Consider the following 26,375-nt stretch of genomic DNA (forward strand, 5'->3'; position numbering starts at 1 on the left):
CTGATAAATTATAATCTGGTTATGACCATGGTAGAGAGTCTCCTTGTCTGTCACCATGTTCATATTTCGAGTCAGTGCTCCTTAGCACTGTCTGTTCTTGTCAATTGAATAATCTTTTTGATACAACATTTTACTTAATCGAGAGTGTTCTCTCATCAGTAATTTTCCAGCGGAAATATCGGACAATTTAATAGCAGAGTTTCTCAGATTTTTAATTCAAAGCTTATGAGATAGAAGTCATACCTAATTTTCAAAAAATAAATGTTATTTGTTTAGAAAATCCCTTTTGAGTTGGATACCGGGGCAGTCAGTTACCTATGTATTGTGTGTTTAGCGTTATTTTGTGCATGAATGCACTCTACTCCTGTTTGTGGTTTTTTATTCGAAACATTTGCATTATCCAATATGAATAAAGCAATTTTAATTAAACAGGACAGGAGGCTTTTTCTTTGCAAAATTTCAATTCAAATTAATGGGTGATTTGAATAAAGAAAGAGCTTGCTTATATATAGTGGATTTCATACTCTCAGGATGTCCTAAAGGGCTTCACAGCCAATGAAGTACTTTTGAAGTGTAGTCACAGTTTGTGGAAATTGTGGCAGCCAATTTTTACACAGCAAGAGCTCACAAACTGCAACGAGGTGAATGAGTAGTTTATCTGTTTTGGTGCTGTTGGTCAAAGGATGATTGTTGGCTTGGACGCAGGGAAAGTTCCTTGCTCCCCTTTAAAAAGTGCCACTTACGTTAAGTTTGGTTTAATGTCTCCATCAAAAGATGGCATCTCTGACAAGGTAGCATTCCTTCCACACTGAAGTGTCAATCTAGATTATATGCTCAAATTGTGGGTCCTGAACCCACAATATTCTGACTTAGAGGCTAGTGTGCTATCACTGAGCCAACCTGAATTAGGACTACATATTGCACTCTGGCTATTTGGCTGCACATGAATATAAGTTCCATTGTAGTTAACAGGCTACAAGTAGTTCTTGGGCCTACTAAAACTCCCCTGTTCAGCGGGAGCCTCAAGACTGTAGCCTCCTGCCCTGCCACTTCAGGAAGAAGATCCCCTAGCATTCTCACGCTCTCCACTCGGAGGAAGCAAAAGAAAACCTTTGTAGGTCGCACAACCAGATAGGCCGTGAAGCGACAAAGAGAAAAAGAGGAATGAGAGAGAAGCAGAATATGTTACTCTCACTTGGCCATTCCAAGTGATCCATGAAGCATTTTTGCACCATGTGTTTTTGGCGTGAGGCAAGCCTATAACTTGCTGGACACAGCTGTGAACTGGAGACTGACCGATGTGGCAGGTGTTTCCTGCAATCACCTGGAAGAATCTAGTGGCAGAGAAGGCCATGGCGGTTTGAACTGAAAATCACAAAGCTGGGAGTCGCTGAATGTTGCTACCTCTGGTGGTTCTGTAGCAGCCACTTTATGAATGATGTGCTTGAAATACTTAAACTGAAGTATTCGACGAATACACTACACTATATTTCCATATTGTATATAGATATTCCTAAAGTGGAAGTGTCTAACCTAATTAAGCAACTGTAGGATTGAAACCCCTACTTTCAGGATTATAATTTAATCCAATCCAAGGACTGGTTCTTGACAACAACAAGACCAGCGCAGTACTAGTATTATGGTTAAAGGCAAAACGGATTTATTAAGCACATCACAATTAGTACAAAGAAAGTGATACTTAACAAAGAGAAACAGTCACAGTCTGTTCCTTGAAACCTTGGAAGTATCGCTCCAAGTGACTGCCTCTCTCTCTCTCTCTCTGGCTGTGTTCTGTTGACTGAAGAGTTCTCTTCTTCCTTGCCAGAATCTTGCGCGCCTTCCTCAGCTTTTGAGGTCTCTTCTTATCCCCTTTTTCAGTCGATGTGTCAGTTCACTATCACATCCACATCTCTCAGCCTTACTATTAGCCATGTCTCTCAACCTTCAGAAGTTACATCCCAAGCATAACTCCTGGTGCCATCCTTGTTGTTACAGACTTAACGGTACCTTATCTTAGAGTTTACATTGCCAGCCTTCACAGAACTGTTTACATAAACAGACTTCTATTCACTAGCTTGCGGGGGCTTGAGATAGGGAGGCCTAAGCCTGTGTGACTCCTTGATTCATTTCACCTTCAGTCCCTTTATCAACATGTCTTTAGACACTATGCTATTACAGCACATCCTCCCTTAGCGCCTGTGATCTCCCACTTTAATGTTGTCAGCATTCTCTTAGTTTTAACTGCAAACTTGACTATAATAACCATCATGCATCCTCCTTGGCCCACCAGCACTTTCTTATTGACTATACGTTACATGGTTCATACTATGTTAATACACAGTACAGTTTACACTTATAGATACATAGATTCATAGTACATTTCATTATACTTCTACTATTGATTATAATTATACTAAATTGTATCTTATTGGGTTAATTCTTACACAACAATGGAATTAAAAGTCTGCAATTATTGTGGGTTACAGCACACCAGGTTTCTCCTAATATGTTAAAACACACCCCTGTTAATTCAGTATTGCTATTTATTCGTTTATTAAACTGTTTCAAAGTCATTTTTTGTTGCTGGTTTGTTTATCGTCCTGTCTTAACAGCAGGATCTCAGACTGGGCAATTAAATATTCTGGGCCTGAGAAACCATTTAGTAACAATAGTTCTCGTCTAATTGGAATCGTACATTGTGATCTGTACCACACATCAGGGTAAAGTTTGAGGGCTCATAAAGTCGGGTGCGTGACTTGTAAAGTACCGGGCTTCTAAGAGAGATGACCTAGGTCATTTTTTTAAAAAAGAGGTCATGCTAGAGGCGGATTTGTATCCTGGGTGATAGACATCCATCCCGTCTGTGCACGAGGAATGCAGGGGTGAATTAGGAGGACTGAGCAGACATACTAACTTCTCCGGCTGAGAAGGCAGGCTAGCAAGAGTACGTGGAAAGCTCAGATCTTCGGAACGGCTGCATCAGATACTGCAGCCCCCCCTCACCTGGTCTTGGCACTGGATTCAGATGTGGAGGGTGGAGAGAGTGAGGCAAACTCTGTGCAAATTTCCCTCACTTAAATCAATCTCAAGTCCAAGTGCCATGCCATGATTCCTTCACACTGTAGCATCTGCTCTCCTCACATTGTTTGAAGGTGGTGACAAGGAAGGCTTATGGGGAATCAGGGCTACCCTTTGTTCCCAAGGTTCATCACACCATTTTGGAGCCCCAGCTCATGAAGCCCATGCCAACCTTGGGTTACAGTGCAAACTGATGCCAAAACTATGGGCCCAATGTTAGCAGGGCTGCGGGTTCTCGGCAGGGGGGCTATCGGGCGCGTGGGTAACGCGCCCGGTGAAATTAGTCAGCTTCCCGCGCGATTGTAGCATCCAATCCACTAATTGGATCCACTTACCTGGTCCTCCGGGTTCCCCACTGCTGATCTGTGCGTCGGGCGGGCTGTGCATGCGCAGTAAGATCTGTCAGCTGGAGGAGCTCTATTTAAAGGGGCAGTCCTCCACTGACAGATGCTGCAACAAACAGAAAAAATTATAGCATGGAGCAGCCCAGGGGGAAGGCTGCTCCCAGTTTAATGATGCCTCACTCCAGGTATCAATACATGGGGTGAGGAGGAGGGGGAGGACAGAGATCTTCCTCCTGGCGGGCGGGAGGAAGCGGCCTGCCTCTGCCACCAGGAAGGCCTGGCTCGAGGTGGCAGAGGAGGTCACCTGCACCACCAACATATCGCCCACCTGCATACAGTGCAGGAGGCGCTCCAATGACCTCAGTAGGTCAGCCAAAGTGAGTACACTTACTCTTTCCCCTACACTCCGTCTGCCACATCACCGCCCCCACCCCACATCTCCTTCAGCACTGCCAACACTACTCTGTCACATCACCCCTCATACCCACTCAAACCTCATCCTCATCTTACCTGCACCTACTCACCTCGCCAGTACTCATCCCGCCACTACCACTCAACCCAATCCTCATACAATCTCATGGCTCCATCTCGTACTCACCCTCTCATGCATCTCTTTCACGGCCAGCCTCACTCAACCTGCCACTACCTGTGCTGCAGCCACAGGGCATGCATCACATATGTGCAGTAGGCAGCGTAAGGCAAACGTGTCGTGAGCATGAAGGGGATGCACAAGGGTGTTTGAGGGTTTGTCATGGTTGTTACTTATATTGAATTTCTGACCAACTCACATCACATATTATTATTGGCACCACTACTGCCACGTCTTTGCGAATCTTGTCTGGTTTGTGCAATAATGCCCTTTCCTGAGGATCACTATGAAGACCCACAACTGATGCCACCCATTGTGTCACTGCAGAGTGGGTGTAGGGGTATTTGCAGGGCTCTTTTGTGCAGACGGCTGAGAGACGTTGGCGATGTCCCCGGTTGCACCCTGGAAGGATGTGAAGGAGAAGTTGTTGAGGGCAGTGGTGACTTTGACAGTGACAGGTAAGAAGATGGTGCTCGGGTCAGCCAGGAGCAGCTCGGCATGAAGGAGGCTGCAGATGTCCACGACTACATGTCGAGTGACTCTGAGCCTCCGTGTGCACTGCTGCTCAGAGAGGTCCAGGAAGCTGAGCCTCGGTCTGTGGACCCTGTGGCGAGGGTAGTGCCCTCTGCGACGCATCTCTCTCTGCGGTTGCCCTCCCTCCTGCTGTGCAGGTGGATGTGTCACAGCACTCTGTTGTGGAGCTCCACGTGTCAGAGGTGGACGGCGTGGATGGCGAGGCTGGTGAGGCTGGTGATGCTGTTCTCCCTCCGAGGAGGTCATGACTGCAGCTACGGCGGCCCCCATCCGGAAGATGTACATCTGAGGGGGTCCGCAAGGTAGGTACATGTGTCTGGACACCGGGGTAAGTGTGTAAGTTGGTGACTTTGATTGTCAGGAGGAGGGTGGTGGAGGCCAAACTTTGTCCCAAGTGACAGAGTGGCCTCCTGCAATGAGCGAGGGTCTCCCCCCCCACACCTGTCAAATGGACCTTTGCAGCTGCCACAGGCTGATGGCTGCAACAGGTCCATTTGAACTGGGAGTGTTTCCCCCAGTGTGGGAAACAGTCCCAGTTTGCTCTAAAATCCCACCCCTCCTCACATCATCCCTTAATCAGGTCTGTTAATGACCTGAACAAGCCAAATAAATATTTTCAAGTGGCATCCCGCTGGCTTTAATTGCCTGCGGGATTCCCACCAGCGGGGGCTGCGCGCGTACGCCGGCGCGTCAGCGGGGAACCCGGAAGTGCGCGGGTTCGAGGCGGGCTCCGGTCCCGCTCCGGGATTTCACGATTTTCGGGGCCGCCCCCCCCCGCCAGGAGCGCACCCGATAGCGGGTGCTAAAATGCTGCCCAATGTTTCTGCTGTTTAGATTGTCCTAATGGGGTGCTGCTCTACAGTCCAACCAAAGTGGCCAAGACTAGCTCCGCCTGCTGCATAATAGAAAGAGGGTTGACTGTGCCGCTGGAGGATGAGAAGGCCAGTCGGGCAGCACTCCTGGAGGAAGAGGACGATGAGGAGGAAGAGGGTAAAATGGAAGCCCATGATGTTGACACTGGCTGAACGGACTGAGACGCAGTCATCCACCGCGATTTACAATAAAAAAGACCAACTCCCACCTGCCATCTGACTTGCCACTCCTCTGCAATCCTAAAAAAACATATTCCCTGTTCTCATGGCAGGCTGCCCGCCCTTCCTCCTATTTATAAGTCATAGCCTCTCAAAAATGCAGTGAATCAGATTTAACTGGTACATTGACATTTATGATCAGGGCCAAGGCTGGTGGGGGAGGGGAGAATGATTTACCTGTGTGCTATCTTTACTCAAATCATATAAAATCTTCTATAAAGATGCCTCTTACAAATTTGGGGCTTGCCGTAGATATTTTCTTGAGTACAGCAATGCTGCTCATTCCTGAAAGTGGGCTGAACATCTTAGCTTTTAGGAGCGTGTTTGTACTGCCCAATATTAAACTATATGATAGGGTAAGTCAGGGGTATAACAATAGTACTCCCTTGTGATTCAAACATGCACTCACCAATCCTTTTGAAGGTGGACCAAGAAAGCACTCGATAAGACAAGGCCAGATGCAAATCGTTAAGTTGCTTTATTTCACAGGCAGCCAGTGAACATACAGAGTAACAGATATGATTGGACTCACTTAATTCAATCAGTACAATTCGCCTTCCTGTAATTATACAAAATAATGAAGACGCTATGCTTCTCCACATCAGTGGGTCATAGTGCTTAAATTAAACCAGAAATATTCAATCATTCTCAGCCGCCACAGCTGCCTGAGACTGAGTGAAAGGCTTCTTCGTGCAGTTTTCTGCCTTTTTTTTTAAAGGAAAAGACTGTTGGTATGTGTTTCTGTCCCTGTTTTATCGACCTTTGTTCACAACCAGAGGAGAGGACTCTTGCTGGATAACTCCAGCCCAGGACCAGGGACTTCACAACACAATGGGTGTGAGCTGTTCATCAATTACTGCGACAGGCTAACTAATTATTGTTGTTTTCAGTCTTTGGGTAAACATCATCAATGCTTAGCTCATTAGCATTTTAGCCGCCCTTTTAAAAAAATATTTGGGTGAATACACTTTGCTTTAAAAACCGAACATTTAAATGTAGTTCTTTTCCAAATCCGTTCCATGGATAAATAGTCAAAAAGTCCTGAAAAGTGGCAGAAGTATTTGATTTTGCTGCTATTAGAGGACAGAGGACATCTCCCCTCCCACCTACCCCTGTTCTGTTGTGTCCAGATTTGGGGGATTGTGTTATCTCTGATGTCACAGTTCCAAATTTCACATTATTCAAGAGTTTCTGAATGGTTGTGCCTTTGTCATTTTATTATCTTTCTCCTTTTATTTCTCTCCCTCTCTTTTTTTCCCTCTCCCAGTCTCACTTTTTTCCCTTCCTTTCGTTAAAGTGTCAGTCTTACTGGGACTATGGTTTCATGGGCGTGGACTGTTTTACGTTGCATCTCCCATGGCTCAATTTCGAGACGAGCAGGGGAGTTCTCCCCGGTGTCCTGGCCAATATTTATCCCTCAACCAACACCTAAGAAGCAGATTATCTGATCATGATCACATTGCTGTTTGTGGGAGCTTGCTGGGCACAAATTGGCTCCGCCTTTTTTGTTTGTTCATTCATGGGATGTGGGCGTCACTGGCAAGGCCAGCATTTATTGCCCACCCCTAATTGCCCTTGAGAAGGTGGTGGTGAGCCACCTTCTTGAACCGCTGCAGTCCGTGTGGTGAAGGTTCTCCCACTGTGCTGTTATGTAGGGATTTCCAGGATTTTGACCCAGTGCTGATGAAGGAACGGCGATATATTTCCAAGTCAGGATGGTGTGTGACTTGGAGGGGAATGTGCAGGTGGTGGCGTTCCCATGTGCCTGCTGCCCTTGTCCTTCTAGGTGGCAGAGGTCGTGGGTTTGGGAGGTGCTGTCGAAGAAGCCTTGGCGAGTTGCTGCAGTGCATCCTGTGGATGGTACACACTGTAGCCACTGTGTGCCGTTGGTGGAGGGAGTGAATGTTTAGGGTGGTGGATGGGGTGCCAATCAAGCGGGCTACTTTGTCCTGGATGGTGTTGAGCTTCTTGAGTGTTGTTGGAGCTGCACTCATCCAGGCAAGTGGAGAGTATTCCACCACACTCCTGACTTGTGCCTTGTAGATGGTGGAAAGGCTTTGGGGAGTCAGGAGGTGAGTCACTCACCACAGAAAACCCAGCCTCTGACCTGCTCTTGTAACCACAGTATTTATGTGGCTGGTCCAGTTAAGTTTCTGGTCAATGGTGACCCCCCAGGATGTTGATGGTGGGGGATTCGGCGATGGTAATGCCGTTGAATGTCAAGGGGATGCGGTTAGACTCTCTCTTGTTGGAGATGGTCATTGCCTGGCACTTGAGTGATGCAAATGTTACTTGCCATTTATCAGCCCAAGCCTGGATGTTGTCCGGGTCTTGCAGCATGCGGGCTCGGACTGCTTCATTATCTGAGGGGTTGAGAATGTAACTGATCACTGTGCAATCATCAGCGAACATCCCCATTTCTGACCTTATGATGGAGGTTGTACATTACAACAGCGACTACACTTCAAAAAGTACTTCACTGGCTGTAAAGTCCTGAGGACGTGAAAGGTACAATATAAATGCAAGTCTTTTTTCACATTGCATCTCCAGGTCAATTGAAAGCTAATATTTTGCTCTTACGGTAACAAAATTGTATGCTGGTTTTATACTTGCAACTCACAAAATTATTGATATCCCCTTCATATCACAGTTTAGTTCTGGGACTTTACCATACCCTACCAAAAGTGCAGTAATTACATTGAGTAGAAGTCCATCTTCATTTTGAACTTGAAATGCTCATGTTCCACACACAGACATACGATTCTTTCTGAATCCAAAACGTTGTGTATTTATCTGCCACTTTATGTCAAACAAGCTGTAATAGATTGTTCCCAATCAGCCCTCCCTCTGCAGCCAAGATATATTGGAGTTTGTTTACTTGGTAACCATGGTAACACGGGTCCTTTTGTCTGAACTATAGCAGTCAATAAGTTTGTGCAGGTAGGCCCTGATGTGCCTGTAAAACTGAGCAAGTAGAAACCAGCTCTTCTGTTGAGAATTACCTGGCTGTTTGTTGTAAATCTGAGATGAGGTCTGTCATTATGCGACCGAATCCACCCTTTGCGACAAATACTACTGCTGGTCGCAGTTAAAATTAAGATTTGCTAAGGCAGCGACAGGACCAGTACTGACTTGGTCAGAAATAAACTGAACCCAGTAATGATTTGCTTAGAGCTAATATAAAACCTGTGTAAAAAAGGATTACTGATGATTTCAACCAATGCACTTAAATTTTATTGGGTGGTAATTTTTTTTCCCTGCAAGAGAAAAGAAGGACTTCAGGCAGGGAGTAATTTGTCAATGTTTGTGTTTGAACATGCAGCTATTTCAGGGGGTGTCATAGGTAATACTAGTCCTTGGTCGAAAATGTGGTGGGGGAGGGAGGAAAATCTGTTTTCCTATTAAGTTTCTGCTCATTTAAATCTTCAACCCTTGCTCTACTGGCCTAACTGACCTAAAGTAATATTTCGGGTCCGTCTGATCTATGCTGTTGAATGCTTCTAATACCTGAGGTTCCCTTTAACCTTCTCACTAGAATGTGAAGCTTAACCTTTTCCCACCTTTCCGTTCACCCATCACCCCTGTGTTCGCTGAGCTACATTGGCTTCCTGTCCGGGAACTCCTCGATTTTAAAATTCTCATCCTTGTTTTCAAATCCCTCCATGGCCTCGCCCCTCCCTGTCTCTGTAACCTCCTCCAGCCTTACAACCCTCTGAGATCTCTGCGTTCCTCCAATTCTTGCCTCTTGCGCATTCCCGATTTTAATTGCTCCACCATTGGCGGCCGTGCCTTCAGCTGCCTAGGCCCTAACCTCTGGAACCCCCTCCCTTATCCCCTCTGCCTCTCTACCTCTCTTGTAAACAATTTTACAACACCAAGTTATAGTCCAACAATTTTTATTTGAAATCTACAAGCTTTCGGAGGCTTCCTCCTTCCTCAGGTAAATGTTGCAATTCTTCTTGTTCTCTGCTCCCATCCTAGTGCTTAGTAACCATGGTTGCATACTGCCCTGCCGTCTGATCAGTGTGTAACTTCTGTTGACTTATATTCCGCACTTCTGGCTATGTGTCCCAACATTCTATGTTGCCTTTTGAATTATTCTTCATGTTGCCTTGACACTGAAATGTCAAGTTTACTATAACTCCCTTTCAAAGTCACCAGGCTAATTCTGCCCTATTCTTTGTACACATGTTTCAGTATTCTTCCAATATCACAGAATCATACTGCACATCGTTCCTGTACCAGTTCTTTGAAAGAGCTTTCCAATTAGTCCCATTCCCCCGCTCTTTCCCCATGGCCCTGAAAATTTTTCCTTGTTAAATATATATCCACTTTCCTTTTGAAACTATTGAATGTGCTTCCACCACCCTTTCAGGCAGTGCATTCCAGATCATAACCACTCGCTGAGTAAAAAAATGTCTCCTCATCTCCCTCCTGGCTTTGTGACCAATTATCTTAAATCTGTGTCCTTTGGTTACCGACCCTCCTGCCAGTGGAAACAATTTCTCCCTATTTACTCTATCAAACCCCTCATAATTTTGAACACCTCTATTAAATCTCCCTTTAACCTTCTCTGCTCTAAGGAGAACAACCCCAGCTGCTTTAGTCTCTCCACTTAACTGAAGTCCCTCATCCCTTGTATCATCATCCAACACTTATATTGTTAAAGACTATGGCAAAAATTTTGTTTTTCCACCACCAATTAGGTTGTTTATCCTAATTTGCAAAGAAATTGCAGACTTTTATGAATTGGTTCCATCTGTTGCTAAATCTAATTTTCTAAATGGTTTTAAAATTGCTTGTGCAGTGATCACAATGACATAGAGCTACTCTCCACCAATTGATGCTAGCAGTCTTCCTCCCCTCCCTCTCACTGCCTCTCGCCGGGCCTAGTAGATGCTGTGGAAGGAATTGAGCAGGAGTTTCTGATGCTGCACAACTATCGTGAGAATTCCTGCCCTGGTGTGAGGCAGGGTTCTGGCCCCCCGGAGCAGCGGCAGGTGGTAGCTGGACGTGGCAGGGAGAGGCGAAGCTGGGAGCGGTGCTAATTTTCCACTGCCAACCTGACCAAGCAATCACCGACTCCAAAATGCTGATTGTCAGCGTGCAACTTGGATGGTTAACATGTATGCAGGTGCTCCTCCAACTTACTCCTTCATATAGTTGCCATTATCTTACTTGGTCTTGATGTAAGGCTAATGGGCCTATTGTTCTCTGGATCTCATCTTGTCCCCATTTTAAATATCCGCACTGTCTTTGCTGCTTTCAATCCTGCGGAGCCGCTACAGTACCCATTAAATCTTTCCAAACTGTAACCAGTGCCCTGCAAATTCCTTCCCTAGTCTCCTTCATCAACCGAGGCTATATGTCTTCTGGCCTAGGGAATTTGTTAGTCTTCAGTCCTTTCAACTAGTGTACCACCTCCTCCTTGGGAAAACCATCCAACTTGAATGTACCTGAACCCCAAATGAATTTCCAAGTTCTGCTTCCAATTTCAGCACTTTATTCTTAGCATTCATGGAAAGAAACAAATAACTTACATTTATATAGTGCCTTTCACGGCCTCAGGAGCTCCAGTGGAGCACTTTTGAAATCACAGTTGTGATGTAGGGAAATGCGGCAACCAATTTGTGCACAGCAAGGCCCCACTAACATCAATGAGGTAAATGGCCAGATAAGTGTTTTAGTGAGGGATAAATGTTGGCCAGGACACCAGGGAGAACTGGAATGAAATTGTCAAATCCTTGGACCCATTTCTACCATTTTAGTCCATGTTGCCATCTTTCCACTGTGAGATAATAAAAATTTACCTGCTGTCATTTCTCTGTATATTTGTTTTCAGTTCCTGCTCAGGAAGCTTCCCCTTGCTGCGTTTCCCCCAAACGTACAGCTTGTACATGTTGCTATGATACCCTCACCTACAGTTCACGCATGTAAACATCAGGTTGAAAGAAAAAAAAGAAAGACTTACATTTATGTAGCGCCTTTCATGACCTCAGGATGTCCCAAAGCACTTTACAGCCAACAAAATACTTTTGAAGTGTAGTCACTGTTGTAATTTAGGAAACGAGGCAGCTAATTTGTGCACAGCAAGGTCCCACAAACAGCAATGTGATAATGACCAGATAATCTGTTTTAGTGATGTTGGATGAGGGATAAATATTGGCCAGGACACCGGGGCGAACTCCCCTGCTCTTCTTCGAAATAGTGCCATGGGATCTTTTACATCCACCTAAGAGGGCAGACGGGGCCTCGGTTTAATGTCTCATCAAATTATCTTCCTTACCCTATCCGGAAGTAGTGAGTCTATTTGTGGTCATATTTTAATGATGCAAATGTAAGATCTAAGTGTGTTTTTTTCTGATCAGATTAATTATTTATAAGAGAATGGAGGAGGCAGGTAGAGGCAAGCTAAGGAAACCTGCTGCTTCTGCACAGATTGCTTCATTCCTAACCTTTGGGGGGCTGTCAGATAAGCAATATTTATAGAGTATGAAAAGAGGCAGATGGCAGGAGAATCCTCAGACCTTTCCGATGGGGGAGTCACTGCCAAGAGAGATTAAACTCACATTGAATCAGCACGCTGTTATTTACTGCGATGAGTGGAATACATGACCACTGCTTTACTAATTGCGGCCCCCAGGTGGAAACTGTTCGATTGGAGTATGTTGGAGAGTTGCACGATGCGGTAGTGTCTGCTCCGATCACTTCTGGCATCGATTGAATTTTGCTTGTGACCAAATGCTTTTCTCCGAGTTATTGTTCTTCCTTCGGTGCATGAAGCATTTTGTTTTTGGCTGGGATGGGTTTGTAATGAGATTACAACCACTTGCGGTGGTTTTATTGAGCTTCAGGTCCTTGGCAAATTCTGACAGCAAGCGTTCCAAACTGTTGTTGCATGATAATGTCCGATTTGAAGGTCTAGTGATTGTGATCGCCAAGGATGAAGAGTTAATTACCAGGAAACGATAGCCAGCACCTGTCAGAAATAATGCATACTCTGAGTATACGTCTGGCCAATTCCACATTCTGATTGGTTTCTGACCATCCTTTCAGAGTTGAGAACACTCTGATTGACAGGATCATACATACCTAAGTGAGACAGGTTACCACTATGGTCAGCCTTGGCTCAGTGGTCGAAGTCTTGACTCTGAGTCAAAAAGTTTTGGGTTGAAATCCCACTCCAGACACTTGAGCATATAATCTAGGTTGACACTCCAGTGTAGTACTGAGGGAGTGCTGCTGTCAGAGGTGCTGTCTTTTGGGTGAGACGTTAAACCGAGGCACTATTTCGAAGAAGAGCAGGGGAGTTCTTCTGTTGTCCTGGTCAATATTTATCCCTCAACCAACATCACTAAAACAGATGATCTGATCATTATCTCATTGCTGTTGTAAGACCTTGCTGTGCACAAATTGGCTGCTGTGTTTCTTACTTTTCAACAGTGACTACACTTCAAAAGCACTTTATTGGCTGTAAAGCGCTTTGGGATGTCCTGAGGTCATGAAAGGCGCTGTAAAAATTCAAGTCTTTCTTTCTTTCACTACGCTTCGCATGGCAGGGTCCCCAGCCTATGTTGTACGCAGGGTTATTGTAAATACAAAAACACTCGTGATTTATTCATCGTGATGTTTTATGGATGTTGTGACAGATCAGTAATATCGTACGTGTACATTTTACAATCAGAGGGATTTGAGGATGGGCCAGTCAGTTGAAGCACTTGATGTTTCACCTTGTCCTTTTTTCTATATTCAATTTTAAAGAGTTTACAAAAAAAACATTTTTATGTTTTGATTACAGGATGGGGAGAGTCCATTGAGATTGTTGTGCATGGACTGTGCCTATATGAAGCAAAACATTTGGTCTTTGTCCCTGGATTTTGGTTGGGCTGAGGGGGAAAGATGGCCCTGCCAGGGTTAGCTAGAGGTCCTTCTGTTTGGGGTCGCTGTCTTTACCTGGCTTCAGGCAGCACACTGCTGCTGTCCTTTCTCCCCTTTCTGCCTTAGTGTGCGTTCTTCTCCAATGTAGTATTTTTGGGTATTTGGGGGAGATCTGTGTTGAGTGAATCCTTTATATAGAGGCACCAGGTGAAGGCTGAACAGAACCTTTCCAACATATGTCTCAACCACACATTGGCGCAGTGCAGTCCTCTCCACACCTTTGGGCTGGCAGTCAATGTTGTGCTAAACTCCGTGCTGTGGGAGGGGAGGGAAGGGGATCTGCTATCTGGTGAGTAGCCTAGCAGCCATGGGGTTGGGTCTGGGTGGGGGGTGGCGGTGAGGGGATTGCAGTGCTATAGTCCTTGTGATCTTGAACCACCACCCGGAATAATTGGATCTGGGGACGTGATTACAACATGTAGGGGAATGCCCTCTAGTTAGAGTTATCCAATAGGGAAAGGTGGAATTTGTGGCACCTATGCAGAGTTTGGGCTATGAACTTGAGTTGGCCCTCATGAATTTTGCTGGATATGGCGGTGGTGAGACTCTGCATGCTTCTGGACCACAGGTCTTCAAACTAGAGTCAACTGATGGATCCCTGGGGCTATGTATGTGAGGTGATCAGGTTTCTGTCTGTCAGGGGCCAGGAATTGATAACAGTTCTGTGTTCTTTATATATTTTTTTCTGAATTTATTGACTTACTAACACATTATTCTTTTGCTCTCTACTTCTCTGCAATGGCAGCACTTTAAAAAAAAATCTTTGACTAGCTGACACTGCCTTTTGAAAGTCAGGACAGGGGGTCCCCTGGACTGCGTCAATATTTACGGTGGGTCTCCCACACCGAAAACCCAGTGTTCCAGACGCTCCCTTTGTTTGGTGAATTCTTCAGCACAACACAAATTGGCGTGTTATTGCTTCACCAAAGGGTATCCCAGCAGTAAGAGTCGCATGCGATTGCGAATATTCAATATTTACTCAGCAGCAGGTCTAATAACCACATCTCTTTCTGTGAAAATCCATCACAGGGTAAGTGACTTTCTCCTTGATGGATTGCCTGACCATTCTGTCAGCCGTCATTGTGTTGGAGCAAAACTGGAGGAACAAGCCGGTGGTTACATGACCAGGATTATAAATGGGAGCAGGGGCTGAACCATTTTATAATGGCAGTAATGATCATTGATGCAAAATGCCTCACACTGAGATTAATGATGATGGAAATAACCAAGTACTTTGGTTGTTGGCCATATTAACATTTTAACACATGGTCCGCGTGAAATGAAGAATTAAATGATCTACAGGGTGGCCGCTGGTCTGCACAGGGGGGTGGGGATGGTGAGATCATATTTCCGAATCCTGAACCGAAGGCCTCTCTGTTCTGGCTTGAATTTAACTCTTTTCAATCCTGTCTCATGGTATGGAGGCACTTGGCCGGTGTTGCCAATCATTCACTTTAGTAACAACGTTTTGATAATTGTTGACACGTTCCTGACTTAAATGGAAAATTATTTTGGGGAAATTTGCTGCAGGGTGAGAGATATCAGTGCTGAGGAATTCAATGTTTTCCCGCTTTTTTGCACCTCGGGTCAGGTCAAGTATTCCCATTGTATGGGTCAGTTGTAGAGCAAAGGTGGCTCTGCTCTGTGCAAACTCAACCCCCCACCCCATACTCCCTCCCTCAAAAAAAAAGCACCTCCTACTGCATCTAGGGTTGCCAACTCTGGTTGAATGTATTCCTGGAGGTTTAATCACATGACCTCCTACCACCAACTGCCCCACCCCCATACTCCCGCCATCGGTTGCCCAAAACGGCTCACCGCCTTTCTGCACCAATTGGAAAGCAAAAAGACTCTTCGTTACCCAATTGGATGATTCTTGGCTGCCAGATAGTCCTCATCTCCAATATTTTAATAACTAATAAACAGAAATGTTCAAAGAAAATGGGAAAAAAACACACAATTTTTTTAATGCCCCATTGATTTTTCCCCAGAGTTGCTCACAACAGTGTCCTGAAGATTAATCTTCAATTCCTGGAGTCTCCAGACCAATCCTGGAGGGTTGGCAACCCTAACTGCATCTCTGATGTTTCCATTTTCCAGCCCAGCAAACTCTGTGGCATCCCTCAGAGAGCTCGCTCACTGTTTGTTTTAAACAGATTAATGATGGCATTGAAAACAGTGCAGACAGGAATTCAAGGTGAACGTGTTAACTAGGGTGGTAAAAATAATACACAGAGGGAATTAAACCCACTAGTTAGCAGTGCTGAAACGTAAAAACTCGAACCTTGTTTCGCCAATCATCGGGTAGAGGAGACTTTCAATCCCACCTGTCTGGGCTGGATTCAAACCCAGATCCAAACGATGAAAGGAACAAGTTCTGTGGCAACGGAAAAGGCCCAAGAACCACGATACCGAGTGAGCATTCTGTACTTTGCCATCGGAAAATCTCACCGTAAAGGAGAAGGTAAGTTGATAGCGGGCACTTTGGACATTAGAGGGCTTCCTCCACCTCTCCGAATTTGAGGTGTGAACAAAAACGTAAAACGATCTCCTGCTTGTTGGCCGATGCAAGTTGTTTTTGTTTTGTTTCTCCATCCGATGAAACCTCCCCTCTCGGTGCAACGGGTTGATGCACTAATCATGCTCATCAGAAAGCAGTTCCACTGGGCATTCTACAGAATAGCCCTGGATACCAGTTGGTGAGAATCAGTACTATCTGGTACTGATATCAGCTTCTCACCTGTACCAGGATATCATCTCCTTGCATGGAGGTAGAGGCATCTCTGCATTCTGAGGGAAGCAGATTAAGACGACTATTGCATCCTAACGGGTGGGGGATTTATCATGGGGGTAATTTTAACTTCAATGGGAAAGAAAATGGGGTGGGGTCTAAAACAGGCTGCCGATTCGCTATCGCCTGGCAAAAATGTTAAAATGACTCGCCCCCCGCTCCCCCATGTTTCGCCCAATACCATGATTGGGGGAGGGCAGAAGGAGGAGGAGTATATTTTTATAATGTAAGTATTGCCTGCTTCTCCTGCACACACACACAGGGCTTTAACAACAGAAAGCTTCAACTGATCTTACGATGTGTTTGTAAACTCTCTGTTCATGCAGAATCAATAAACCTATTCACAGCACCTCTGTTGACTCTTGTAAGATGGTTTACGGTTACTGGGCTCGGTTTCAGGGCGATTGTCTGCTGTATCCAACTGAGCCAATCATTGTTCACAATTACCACTATATATCTAAGCCATGTGCCACCCTATTTAATTCATACTGGTGTTTATTTGGAGTCCTTTTTTTGGATCAGCCAGGTGTCTAACGTACAATGGAAACCCATTTCATATTTGAGTCTCCAAGTTAAGGTGCTGAGAAACCCATATTCAGTCTTTCTGTTTGCCCAGTATGGAACCCACACTCTGATACAAAAGAAAAGAAAAAAGACTTGCATTTATTTCATGACCTTAGGATGTTCCAAAGCGCTTCACAGCCAATGAAGTGCTTTTGAAGTATAGTTGCTGTTGAAAGGTAGGAAACGTGGCAGTTAATCATCAAAATCCCACACTCAGCAATGTGATAATGACCAGATAATCTGTTTTTAGTGATGTTGGTTGAAGGATAAATATTGGCCAAGACACCGGGGAGAACGCTCCTGCTCTTCGAAATGCTGCCATGGGAACTTTTACGTCCACCTGAGGTGGCAAAAGGCCTCGGTTTAATGTCTCATCCGAAAGACGGCGCCTCCGACAGTGCGGCGCTCACTCAGTACTGCACTGGAGTGTCAGCCTGGATTATGTGCTCAAGTCCCTGGAGTAGGACTGTGAACCCACAGCCTTCTGACTCTGGGGCGAGAGTGCTACCAATGAGCCACGGCTGACACCTATCCCTGCAGGAACATCCCACTTATCTGAATTCCGAGAGCTCAGGCACAGGTTGACAGAGCTAACACTTGGGCACCTCCAAGTGTGCAAAGGTTTATTGCTGGAGCCTTTTAGCACTGGGCACAGCTTCCCACCAGGACAACCCTACCTGTTGGGGCAGTGGTTTACAGGGCTATCTGGAGGTAAATGGGAAGAATCCCAGCTCCTAGTGGTGGGTCCATCCCCCAATGTTTTGTGAGTGAGCCAGGCTGGCTGATCAATAAGCAAGAGTACCTTGGAGTACTGGAGATCTGATTGACCCAGGTGTTGGATTTTGAAGTCTGCTATAGATCATTGACTTGGTTCTGAACTTTCATCACAGGCCTCTCATTTTGGAGCCACATTTACCACCTCCGCCCCAGAAATAGTTACTGGTTGTTATTTAAATTAAAGTTGATGAAATGATTGCCTCAATTTTTTAAAAACCGCTCTAAAAATGGAATCATCGCAGCATTGTCATGATTTGCATGAGTTTCTAATCTGCTTAGAAGTTGTCTGGTATTGGGATTCACTTTGAAATAAAATCAGGCCTCTCCTGAAGGAGGTTTGGCTCTGTTAAACTTTGGAGTTTGGAGCTGGTGGGGAGGGGTCCGTTGAGTTTGATGTGTATCCAGACCCTGTGTGTGCAGAGACGTAATGCACCATTGCATCAGCCCCCTTGTTGAGAGTCTGCACGATGCAGTCAGAATCCTCCTCAAACCGTTGCAGTTTAAACCGGGCTGGGTTCAGCGTGGTTTCCGTTCGCTCGCGAGCATAATTTTTTCCAAAGGCTTGTTCGTGAGGCCCCTTTAATGTTGGTTGATTTTCAGGACTTCGAGTCCGCATGCATGCACAGAATATACCGTGCAAGGTCCCATGACCCAGGGTAGAGCTGTGTCGCGGGTACGACTCTCCTAATCTTCCCGAGTATCATACAGTGCATGATGCATGTTGGCTATACTGGTTGATGAGCCATCTACAGTAGGTTGATTATCTTTCTATTGACCTATGCTATGAAATGCCACTTAGTTTTTGTGGAATGATTCAGTAAATAAAAAAAGTCTGGACAGTAATATAAACACTGGTCCATAGAAAAATGATGTTTGTTGTAACAGCCACCTGTTATTAACAGTTGGGATTTATTTACCAAGTGCTCTTTCCATTTACTCAGTGCTATATTTTCCCGAGTGTTCGAAGTGTTATTATCATTTCTTTGTATTTGATTTTTTTCCCCAACAGGAAATATTATTAACTATACTCACGATTTGAAAAGGGATCTTAGAAAAATCATCATTAGCAAATTCATAAAAAGCCCGTCTGTGTAAAAACTGTGTTTGGGACAATGATTTTCATTCCCAACATATTTTGACAATTAATTTCTAAGTGTAAAACATAAATATACTATTGCCATATTGATTTTTATATATTAATGACCTGGACTTGGGTATAGGGGCACCATTTAAAAGCTTGCAGATGACACAAAACTTGGAATTGTAGTAAATGTAGTAACAGACTTCAGGAGGACACAGACAGACTGGTGAAATGGGCAGACACATGGCAGATGAAATTTAAAACAGAGAAATGTGAAGTGATGCATTTTGGGACAAAGAATGAGACGAGGCAATATAAACGAAATGGTTTTAAAGGGGGTGCAAGAACAGAGAGACCTGGGGGTTTACGTACACAAATCTTTGAAGGTGGCAGGACAAGTTGATAAAGCTGTTAAAAAAGCATTTGAGAGCCTTAGCTTTATTTCTTTTTTAATTCTTTCATGGGATTTGGGCGTCGCTGGCGAGGCCGGCATTTATTGCCCATCCCTAATTGCCCCTGAGAAGGTGGTGGTGAGCCGCCTTCTTGAACCGCTGCAGTCCGTGTGGTGAAGGTTCTCCCACAGTGCTGTTAGGAAGGGAGTTCCAGGATTTTGACCCAGCGACGATGAAGGAACGGCGATATATTTCCAAGTCGGGATGGTGTGTGACCTGGAGGGGAACGTGCAGGTGGTGTTGTTCCAATGTGCCTGCTGCCCTTGTCCTTCTAGATGGTAGAGGTTGTGGGTTTGGGAGGTGCTGTCGAAGAAGCCTTGGCGAGTTGCTGCAGTGCATCCTGTGGATGGTACACACTGCAGCCACAGTGCGCCGGTGGTGAAGGGAGTGAATATTTAGGGTGGTGGATGGGGTGCCAATCAAGTGGCCTTTATAAATGCTTTATAAATAGAGGCATAGAGTACAAAAGCAAGCAAGTTATACTAAACCTTTATAAATCACTGGTTGGGCCTCAGCTGAGGTATTGGCCCCGATATTCACTTGGAGCGGGGAAGAGAGTTGGGTGGGGGGGGGTTTGTGGATGGGAAACCCAGAGTAAGGGTTTCCCGTAGGTCCGACCGAATTTAACGGTAGGACCTGTTTCCAAATTTTTCAAAAGGTATCCCACCCGTCAGCCAGCTTGATTGACAGGCTGGCTTGGCTGCCTGTCGGGTGGTAAAGCAGCCAGGCCGTGGATGGAAGGTAAGTCAGAGTCGGGGTGGGATGGAGGTGAGGTCCGATCGCGGTGGGGGGGGGGGCGGGGGGGGGAGTGGACATCGTTGGGAGGGGGAGGGGGTAGAGTCACAGATCACATCGGCAGTCGGTGATTGGGGGGTTCGATTGTGGGGTGTAAAGAGGGTGGCTGGGGGAAGCACTCCAGGTCGTCCTGGCCCACAGTCAGTGCTGTAAAGGCACCTACCTCATGGATCCGGCCCTTCTCTCCTCCTTATACCTGCCAGGATTCCGCTAGCCCGGGAAACCTGGCCTCCATGAGTTTAAAAATGAAAATGTAGGTAAAATGGAGGTAGCAGCCTCCTTAAAAGATTTCACTGACTTACCCACCTCCTGAGAGCGGATTGGCTGCCCGCCCCCCCCCAGCCCGCCTCCGTTAAAACCATAAGTGGGCGGGTTGGGGTCGGATTTGAGAAATTTTAAATTTTTACCTCGCACCCGTCTCCAACCCCCCCGTTCTTGGGGGTTAAAACTCCCCCCTTTGTGTCCAATTTTGGGCACTACACTTTAGGAAGGATGTCAAGACCTTGGAGAGTGTGTAGAGGAGATTTACTAGAATGGTACCAGGGATGAGGGGCTTCAGTTATGTGGAGAGACTGGAGAAGCTGGGATTGTTCTCCTGAGAGCAGAGAAGGTTAAGGGGAGATTTAATTGAGGTGTTCAAAATTATGAGATGTTTTGCTAGAGTAAGTATAGAGAAACTGTTCAGCTGGTGAGTGGGTTAGTAAGCAGAGGACACAGAATTAAGATAATTGGCAAAAGAACCAGAGGCGAGATGAGGAGAATTTTTTTATGCAGCGAGTTGTAATGATCTCGAATGCACGGCCTGAAAGGGTGGTGGAAGCAGATTGAATAATAACTTTCAAAAGGGAATTGGATAAATACTTGAAAAGGAAAAATTTGCAGGGCTATGGGGAAAGAGCAGGGGAATGGGACTAATTGGATAGCTCTTTCAAAGAGCCAGCACAGGAACGATGGGCCGAATGGCCTCCTTCTGTGCTGTATGATTCTATGATATGATGTACGGTCTATATTGAACTGGGAATGTATCTTTTCCAGTATCTACATGGCAGTAGATTACAATGCCAGCATGTATTCTTCCACTTCAAACAAAATGTTTTTGTGAATAGGTATTTAGGCGGTGTGCGTGTGCAGTGATTTAACAGGAGAAGCAGGGAACAGTGTGCCGAAAATTACTTTAAGTTGCACAGAAAAGAAAAAATGAGTTTGAAATTGGAGCGATTCAGTGCTGAAAATAAAAGTGACGGTTTTATTTTAAAGGTGAAAGCTTAACAAATGTGGCTGTCGTCCTCACTAAAATTTTAATAACAATACAAACACCCTCCTGGGTTATTTGGTTCTAAACTTGATAAAGCCGCAGATTAGCTTAATGGTTACAGGGTAATTTTATTTTCAACAGCATTTTTCTCAACGCAATGCAGCACTTTTTATTTTGCATGTTTATTTGCCTTACCTCAACACACCCATTTTGGATTTTATTGAGTTTTCTAATTTAACCAGTTCAAGCCCCATGGAGATGCTCACGGTTGTAAGAATGGGAGAACATTAACACAGGACCGGAAAGTGGTAAAGTTATATGACTGAGCTGAATTTCAACAGCAGGACAAAAACAGTCAGACATTTGTATGGGGGTGGGGGGAGTGGAAGGAGAAAGCACAGCGGAAGAACAGGATAAAACAGGCAAGGTAAATAATCACAGCACACTTCAAACGCTGGAAAATGTACCCAAAAACATGCACAAATTTCCTGGGGCAGCCTACAGACCCGGAGAAAATAAATTTTGCACCTGCAGAACTCATCCCTTCTTCAAAAATTTCTAAATCCACAACAGTGAAAACTACACTTTATTGTACTTAATTTTTTTCATATAGTACAACTGATGGAATGTTGGTTATAGCTGATGACCAGTTCTTGTCCCAGTGAACTACTGTAAATAATTCTTTTTATATATTAAATGTGAGACCATTGAGTTTTAGTTTTCACAGAACAACAAACAATTGCAGAATTTGATCCCGAAACACCAATAAAAATCCTGAAAAAGGAAGTAAACTTATTCAGTCATCTTGAAGCAGTGGCCTTGGTCGTAGACCTTTATTAAGGACTATTTGTCAGTTGTACTTTGTTTTTTTTTTGGGTTGTCTGCTTTTAGGGGGGCTATTCAGCTGTTGGTCTGTTTTGCTGAGTTTTATAGATTGGCACCTATCATTTAGACTCCGTGAAATGGCCCAATAACAACAACTGCATTTATATAGCGCCTTTAAAGTAGTAAAATGTCCCAAAGCTTCACAGGGGCGTAATCAGACAAAAAAATTTACACTGAGCCGAAGAAGGAGATATTAGGACAGGTTGCCAAAAGCTTGGTCAAAGAGGTAGGTTTTAACGAGCCTGTTAAAGGACAGAGAGGTGGAGAGGTTTAGGGAGAAAAATCCAGAGCTTAGGGCATGGAAGGTTGAAGGCATGGCCGTCAGTGGTGGGCGAAGAGAGTCAGGGATGCACGAAAGGCCGGCATCGGAAGAACGTAGGGTTCTCGGAGGGTTGTAGGTCTCGAGGTCGTTACAGAGATAGGGAGGGGCGAGGTCATGGAGGGATTTGAACATGAGCATGAAGGTGGGGCGATTGAAGTAATCCAGCATGAGTTAGTTCCAGTTATTATCAGATCCCCTTAGCAGGACAACTCCAATAACCCAGCCATTCATGTTCTGCATACTTGGAGCGGATCATAGTGTCCTTTCCTCCACATTATCTTTAATGTTGCTGCGTATGTGCATGTGTGATGGTGGTGATTTTAATTAGAAAGTTTTTTTTTAAAGGGGCAATGTCTTTGCAAAGCAAGGCAGGGGGCAGACCTCTTTCTGTTCCAAAATGTATAGAGTAATAAAATTGATGCAGATCCCATTAAAATACATTGTCATGTCATTTGACCATGCCCCTCTGTTCGAATTCTTCCAGTTATCTCTCTGCAAACTGAAAACGTAGGGAGACTGCTACAGGATTAATAGTTACCCTTTCACCTTGATATGTTACTTTGAAGCTTCCATGGCCTACCCACTATGGACTCCTGTCCACTCTGAAAAAAACACAAGATGTCAGATCATATCATTCATGCTAAAACTAATAGCCAAATTTAGTTGCAAGATTTAGAAATTAATCTTGAAGCGAATACAATACCTGACTTATACAATACTCTGAAACTCCCTTGAAAATAATAACATCGGGAGACTTAATCCTTTTGATGAACGAAACGTGGTCGGTTTTTCATTCCATGGGGTAGAAGATCAACCATGATCTTGTTGAATGGTGGAGCAGGCTCGAGGGGCCCGACGGCCTACTCCTGCTCCTATTTCTTATGTCCTTATGTTATGGAGTCCCAGCTAACTGCTGTGACATGGAAACAAGTGGTGGAAACAAGGTTACTGCAGAATAGGGGAAGTCCAGCCGCAATTGGACTACTCTACTGGGATACTCCAGACCAAAACAGTCCTCCCACACACAGCATGTAAACATGTTATTAATCAACTTTACTTTTCTCGGTGGATAAAGTGTGGCCTACAGACTTTGAGCATTTGATGGGTTTTGATTGCTTTTAACGCCCAACCTATGTTCTCAAATGCAGGAGAGAATTGCTGATCCAATGAACTGGGAAGTATAGGCAATGAACAGCTGTAGCTATCCCTAGACAGATTTGAGGAAAAGACAAGACAGTTCTTTTCAGGAGAATTAAAATCACAAAACACCACAGTATTTTGGTTCATCTGAAATTCCACATGAAAAAGATATTTATAATATGAAGCAGGTTGGGGTTTTGTCACTGTCACATCTTCATCATCGTGACAAGTGTAACATATGGTACCCCTACATCGCCAAAGCAAGAAAAAGTAGCTAAATGCTTTTCGAGAAGTCAGTGTCCGGTTAAAGTAATGTGGGAAGGTTGGGGTGGGGGGGCGGTGAACATGATGCTGGAGGAATTAAGCACCTATGGTGCACAGTATGGGCTGGAGATGCAGTGTGGACAACACCAGGGTATCTGAGTGAATGATACTTGAATATATATAAATCATGATGGTGTGGAACTACCATTTTTAATGTTCCCAGAATTGTGCTCAAACACCTTAGCTGGCAATTACCCAACAAAGTGGAAAATTGCCCAGGTATGTCCTGTCCACAAAAAGCAGGACAAATCCAATCCAGCCAATTACCACCCCTTCAGTCTACACTCAATCATCAGCAAAGTGATGGAAGGTGTCGTCGACAGTGCTATCAAGCGGCACTTACTTACCAATAACCTGCTCACCGATGCTCAGTTTGGGTTCCACCAGGACCACTCAGCTCCAGACCTCATTACAGCCTTGGTCCAAACATGGACAAAAGAGCTGAATTCCAGAGGTGAGGTGAGAGTGACTGCCCTTGACATCAAGGCAGCATTTGACCGAATGTGGCACCAAGGAGCCCTAGTAAAATTGAAGTCAATGGGAATCAGGGGGAAAACTCTCCAGTGGCTGGAGTCATACCTAGCACAAAGGAAGATGGTAGTGGTTGTTGGAGGCCAATCATCTCAGCCCCAGGACATTGCTGCAGGAGTTCCTCAGGGCAGTGTCCTAGGCCCAACCATCTTCAGCTGCTTCATCAATGACCTTCCCTCCGTTATAAGGTCAGAAATGGGGATGTTCGCTGATGATTGCACAGTGTTCAGTTCCATTCGCAACCCCTCAGATAATGAAGCAGTCCGTGCCCGTATGCAGCAAGACCTGGACAACATCCAGGCTTGGGCTGATAAGTGGCAAGTAACATTCGTGCCAGACAAGTGCCAGGCAATGACCATCTCCAACAAGATAGAGTCTAACCACCTCTCCTTGACATTCAACGGCATTACCATCACCGAATCCCCCACCATCAACATCCTGGGGGTCACCATTGACCAGAAACTTAACTGGACCAGCCATATAAATACTGTGGCTACGAGAGCAGGTCAGAGGCTGGGTATTCTGCGGCGAGTGACTCACCTCCTGACTCCCCAAAGCCTTTCCACCATCAACAAGGCACAAGTCAGGAGTGTGATGGAATACTCTCCACTTGCCTGGATGAGTGCAGCTCCAACAACACTCAAGAAGCTCGACCCCATCCACCACCCTAAACATTCACTCCCTTCACCACTGGCGCACAGTGGCTGCAGTGTGTACCATCCACAGGATGCACTGCAGCAACTCGCCAAGGCTTCTTCGACAGCTCCTCCCAAACCTGTGACCTCTACCATCTAGAAGGACAAGGACAGCAGGCATATGGGAACAACACCACCTGCACGTTCCCCTCCAAGTCACACACCATCCCGACTTGGAAATATATCGCCGTTCCTTTGTCGCTGTGTCAAAATCCTGGAACTCCCTTCCTTACAGCACTGTGGGAGAACCTTCACCACACGGACTGCAACGGTTCAAGAAGGCGGCTCACCACCACCTTCTCAAGGGCGATTAGGGATGGGCAATAAATGCCGGCCTTGCCAGCGACGCACACATCCCATGAATGAATTTTTAAAAAAGCTTTACATTGGTACATATCTGATGTACTTAATGATGGGCCCTGTGCATTATTGGTTAACAACAGTTGCTGTATTAATCATTTGCACTGTCCTAATTTGCAGCCTCTGCAGTAATGTAGCGTACATACTGGGCACAATTGCTGAAAACGAGCTTGGAGCACAGCGTTTGGTGACAATGGCACGGACCCAGCTTTTGGAATCTGACAATCTCCTTGGCAACCTGAATTCCATGTTAAAGTGGACAGATGCTGAAGCAGTGATGAATGCAGCTGGGACACTCAGCACAATGGTAAGAATTTTCATCAGCTGTGGGCGTTGGGCAGGAGTGTCCAGCCTAAGGGTCACCAGTGTGACTTTTACATCGATTCAACATAGGCATAACTTACATTAAAACAAATCCGAGGAAAATGTAAGAGATTAAGGAACACTGTTATCAACGTGTGATAAATTGAATGGAATTTTAATGTTTATTTTGGAATTATGATGTGCTGCTCCAAATGACAGTCTATCTTTACAACTTCTCGTCTGCTTCATAACACAAGAAAAAGCTCTCACTGAACATTTTGAGACATTTGTAAATGAGTTTGAACATCCACATACACACAGCAGAACCCAAATGGCACGATCAGTAATTACTGAACTAATCGGCAGAACCATCAGTTTCAAAAGAAAGCCTTTGCACAAAATCCTTCCTCAGATCACCTCTCCACATGAACTTGTGCAGTATGATCAGTTCCTCAATGTATAACCAGTGTTTTTTTAATTTGTACTTACTGAAAAAGGCACCTCCCTTGTCTTTTAGTTTCTTTTT

At 45.0% G+C, this 26,375-nt stretch overlaps 1 protein-coding gene across 1 annotated transcript in view; it reads left to right on the plus strand.

Annotated features, from left to right (window-relative positions):
* LOC137300489 (uncharacterized) overlaps nt 1-26,375 on the plus strand; it is an 85,814-nt gene that overhangs the window by 19,427 nt on the left and 40,012 nt on the right. The window contains exon 2 of the mRNA XM_067969565.1: nt 25,667-25,853. Within this exon, the coding sequence (XP_067825666.1) occupies nt 25,667-25,853 (187 nt within the window). The remainder of the gene's footprint in view (nt 1-25,666; nt 25,854-26,375) is intronic.

Source organism: Heptranchias perlo, chromosome 31, assembly GCF_035084215.1.
Source record: "Heptranchias perlo isolate sHepPer1 chromosome 31, sHepPer1.hap1, whole genome shotgun sequence".
In the NCBI taxonomy this organism is placed as follows: Eukaryota; Metazoa; Chordata; class Chondrichthyes; order Hexanchiformes; family Hexanchidae; genus Heptranchias; species Heptranchias perlo.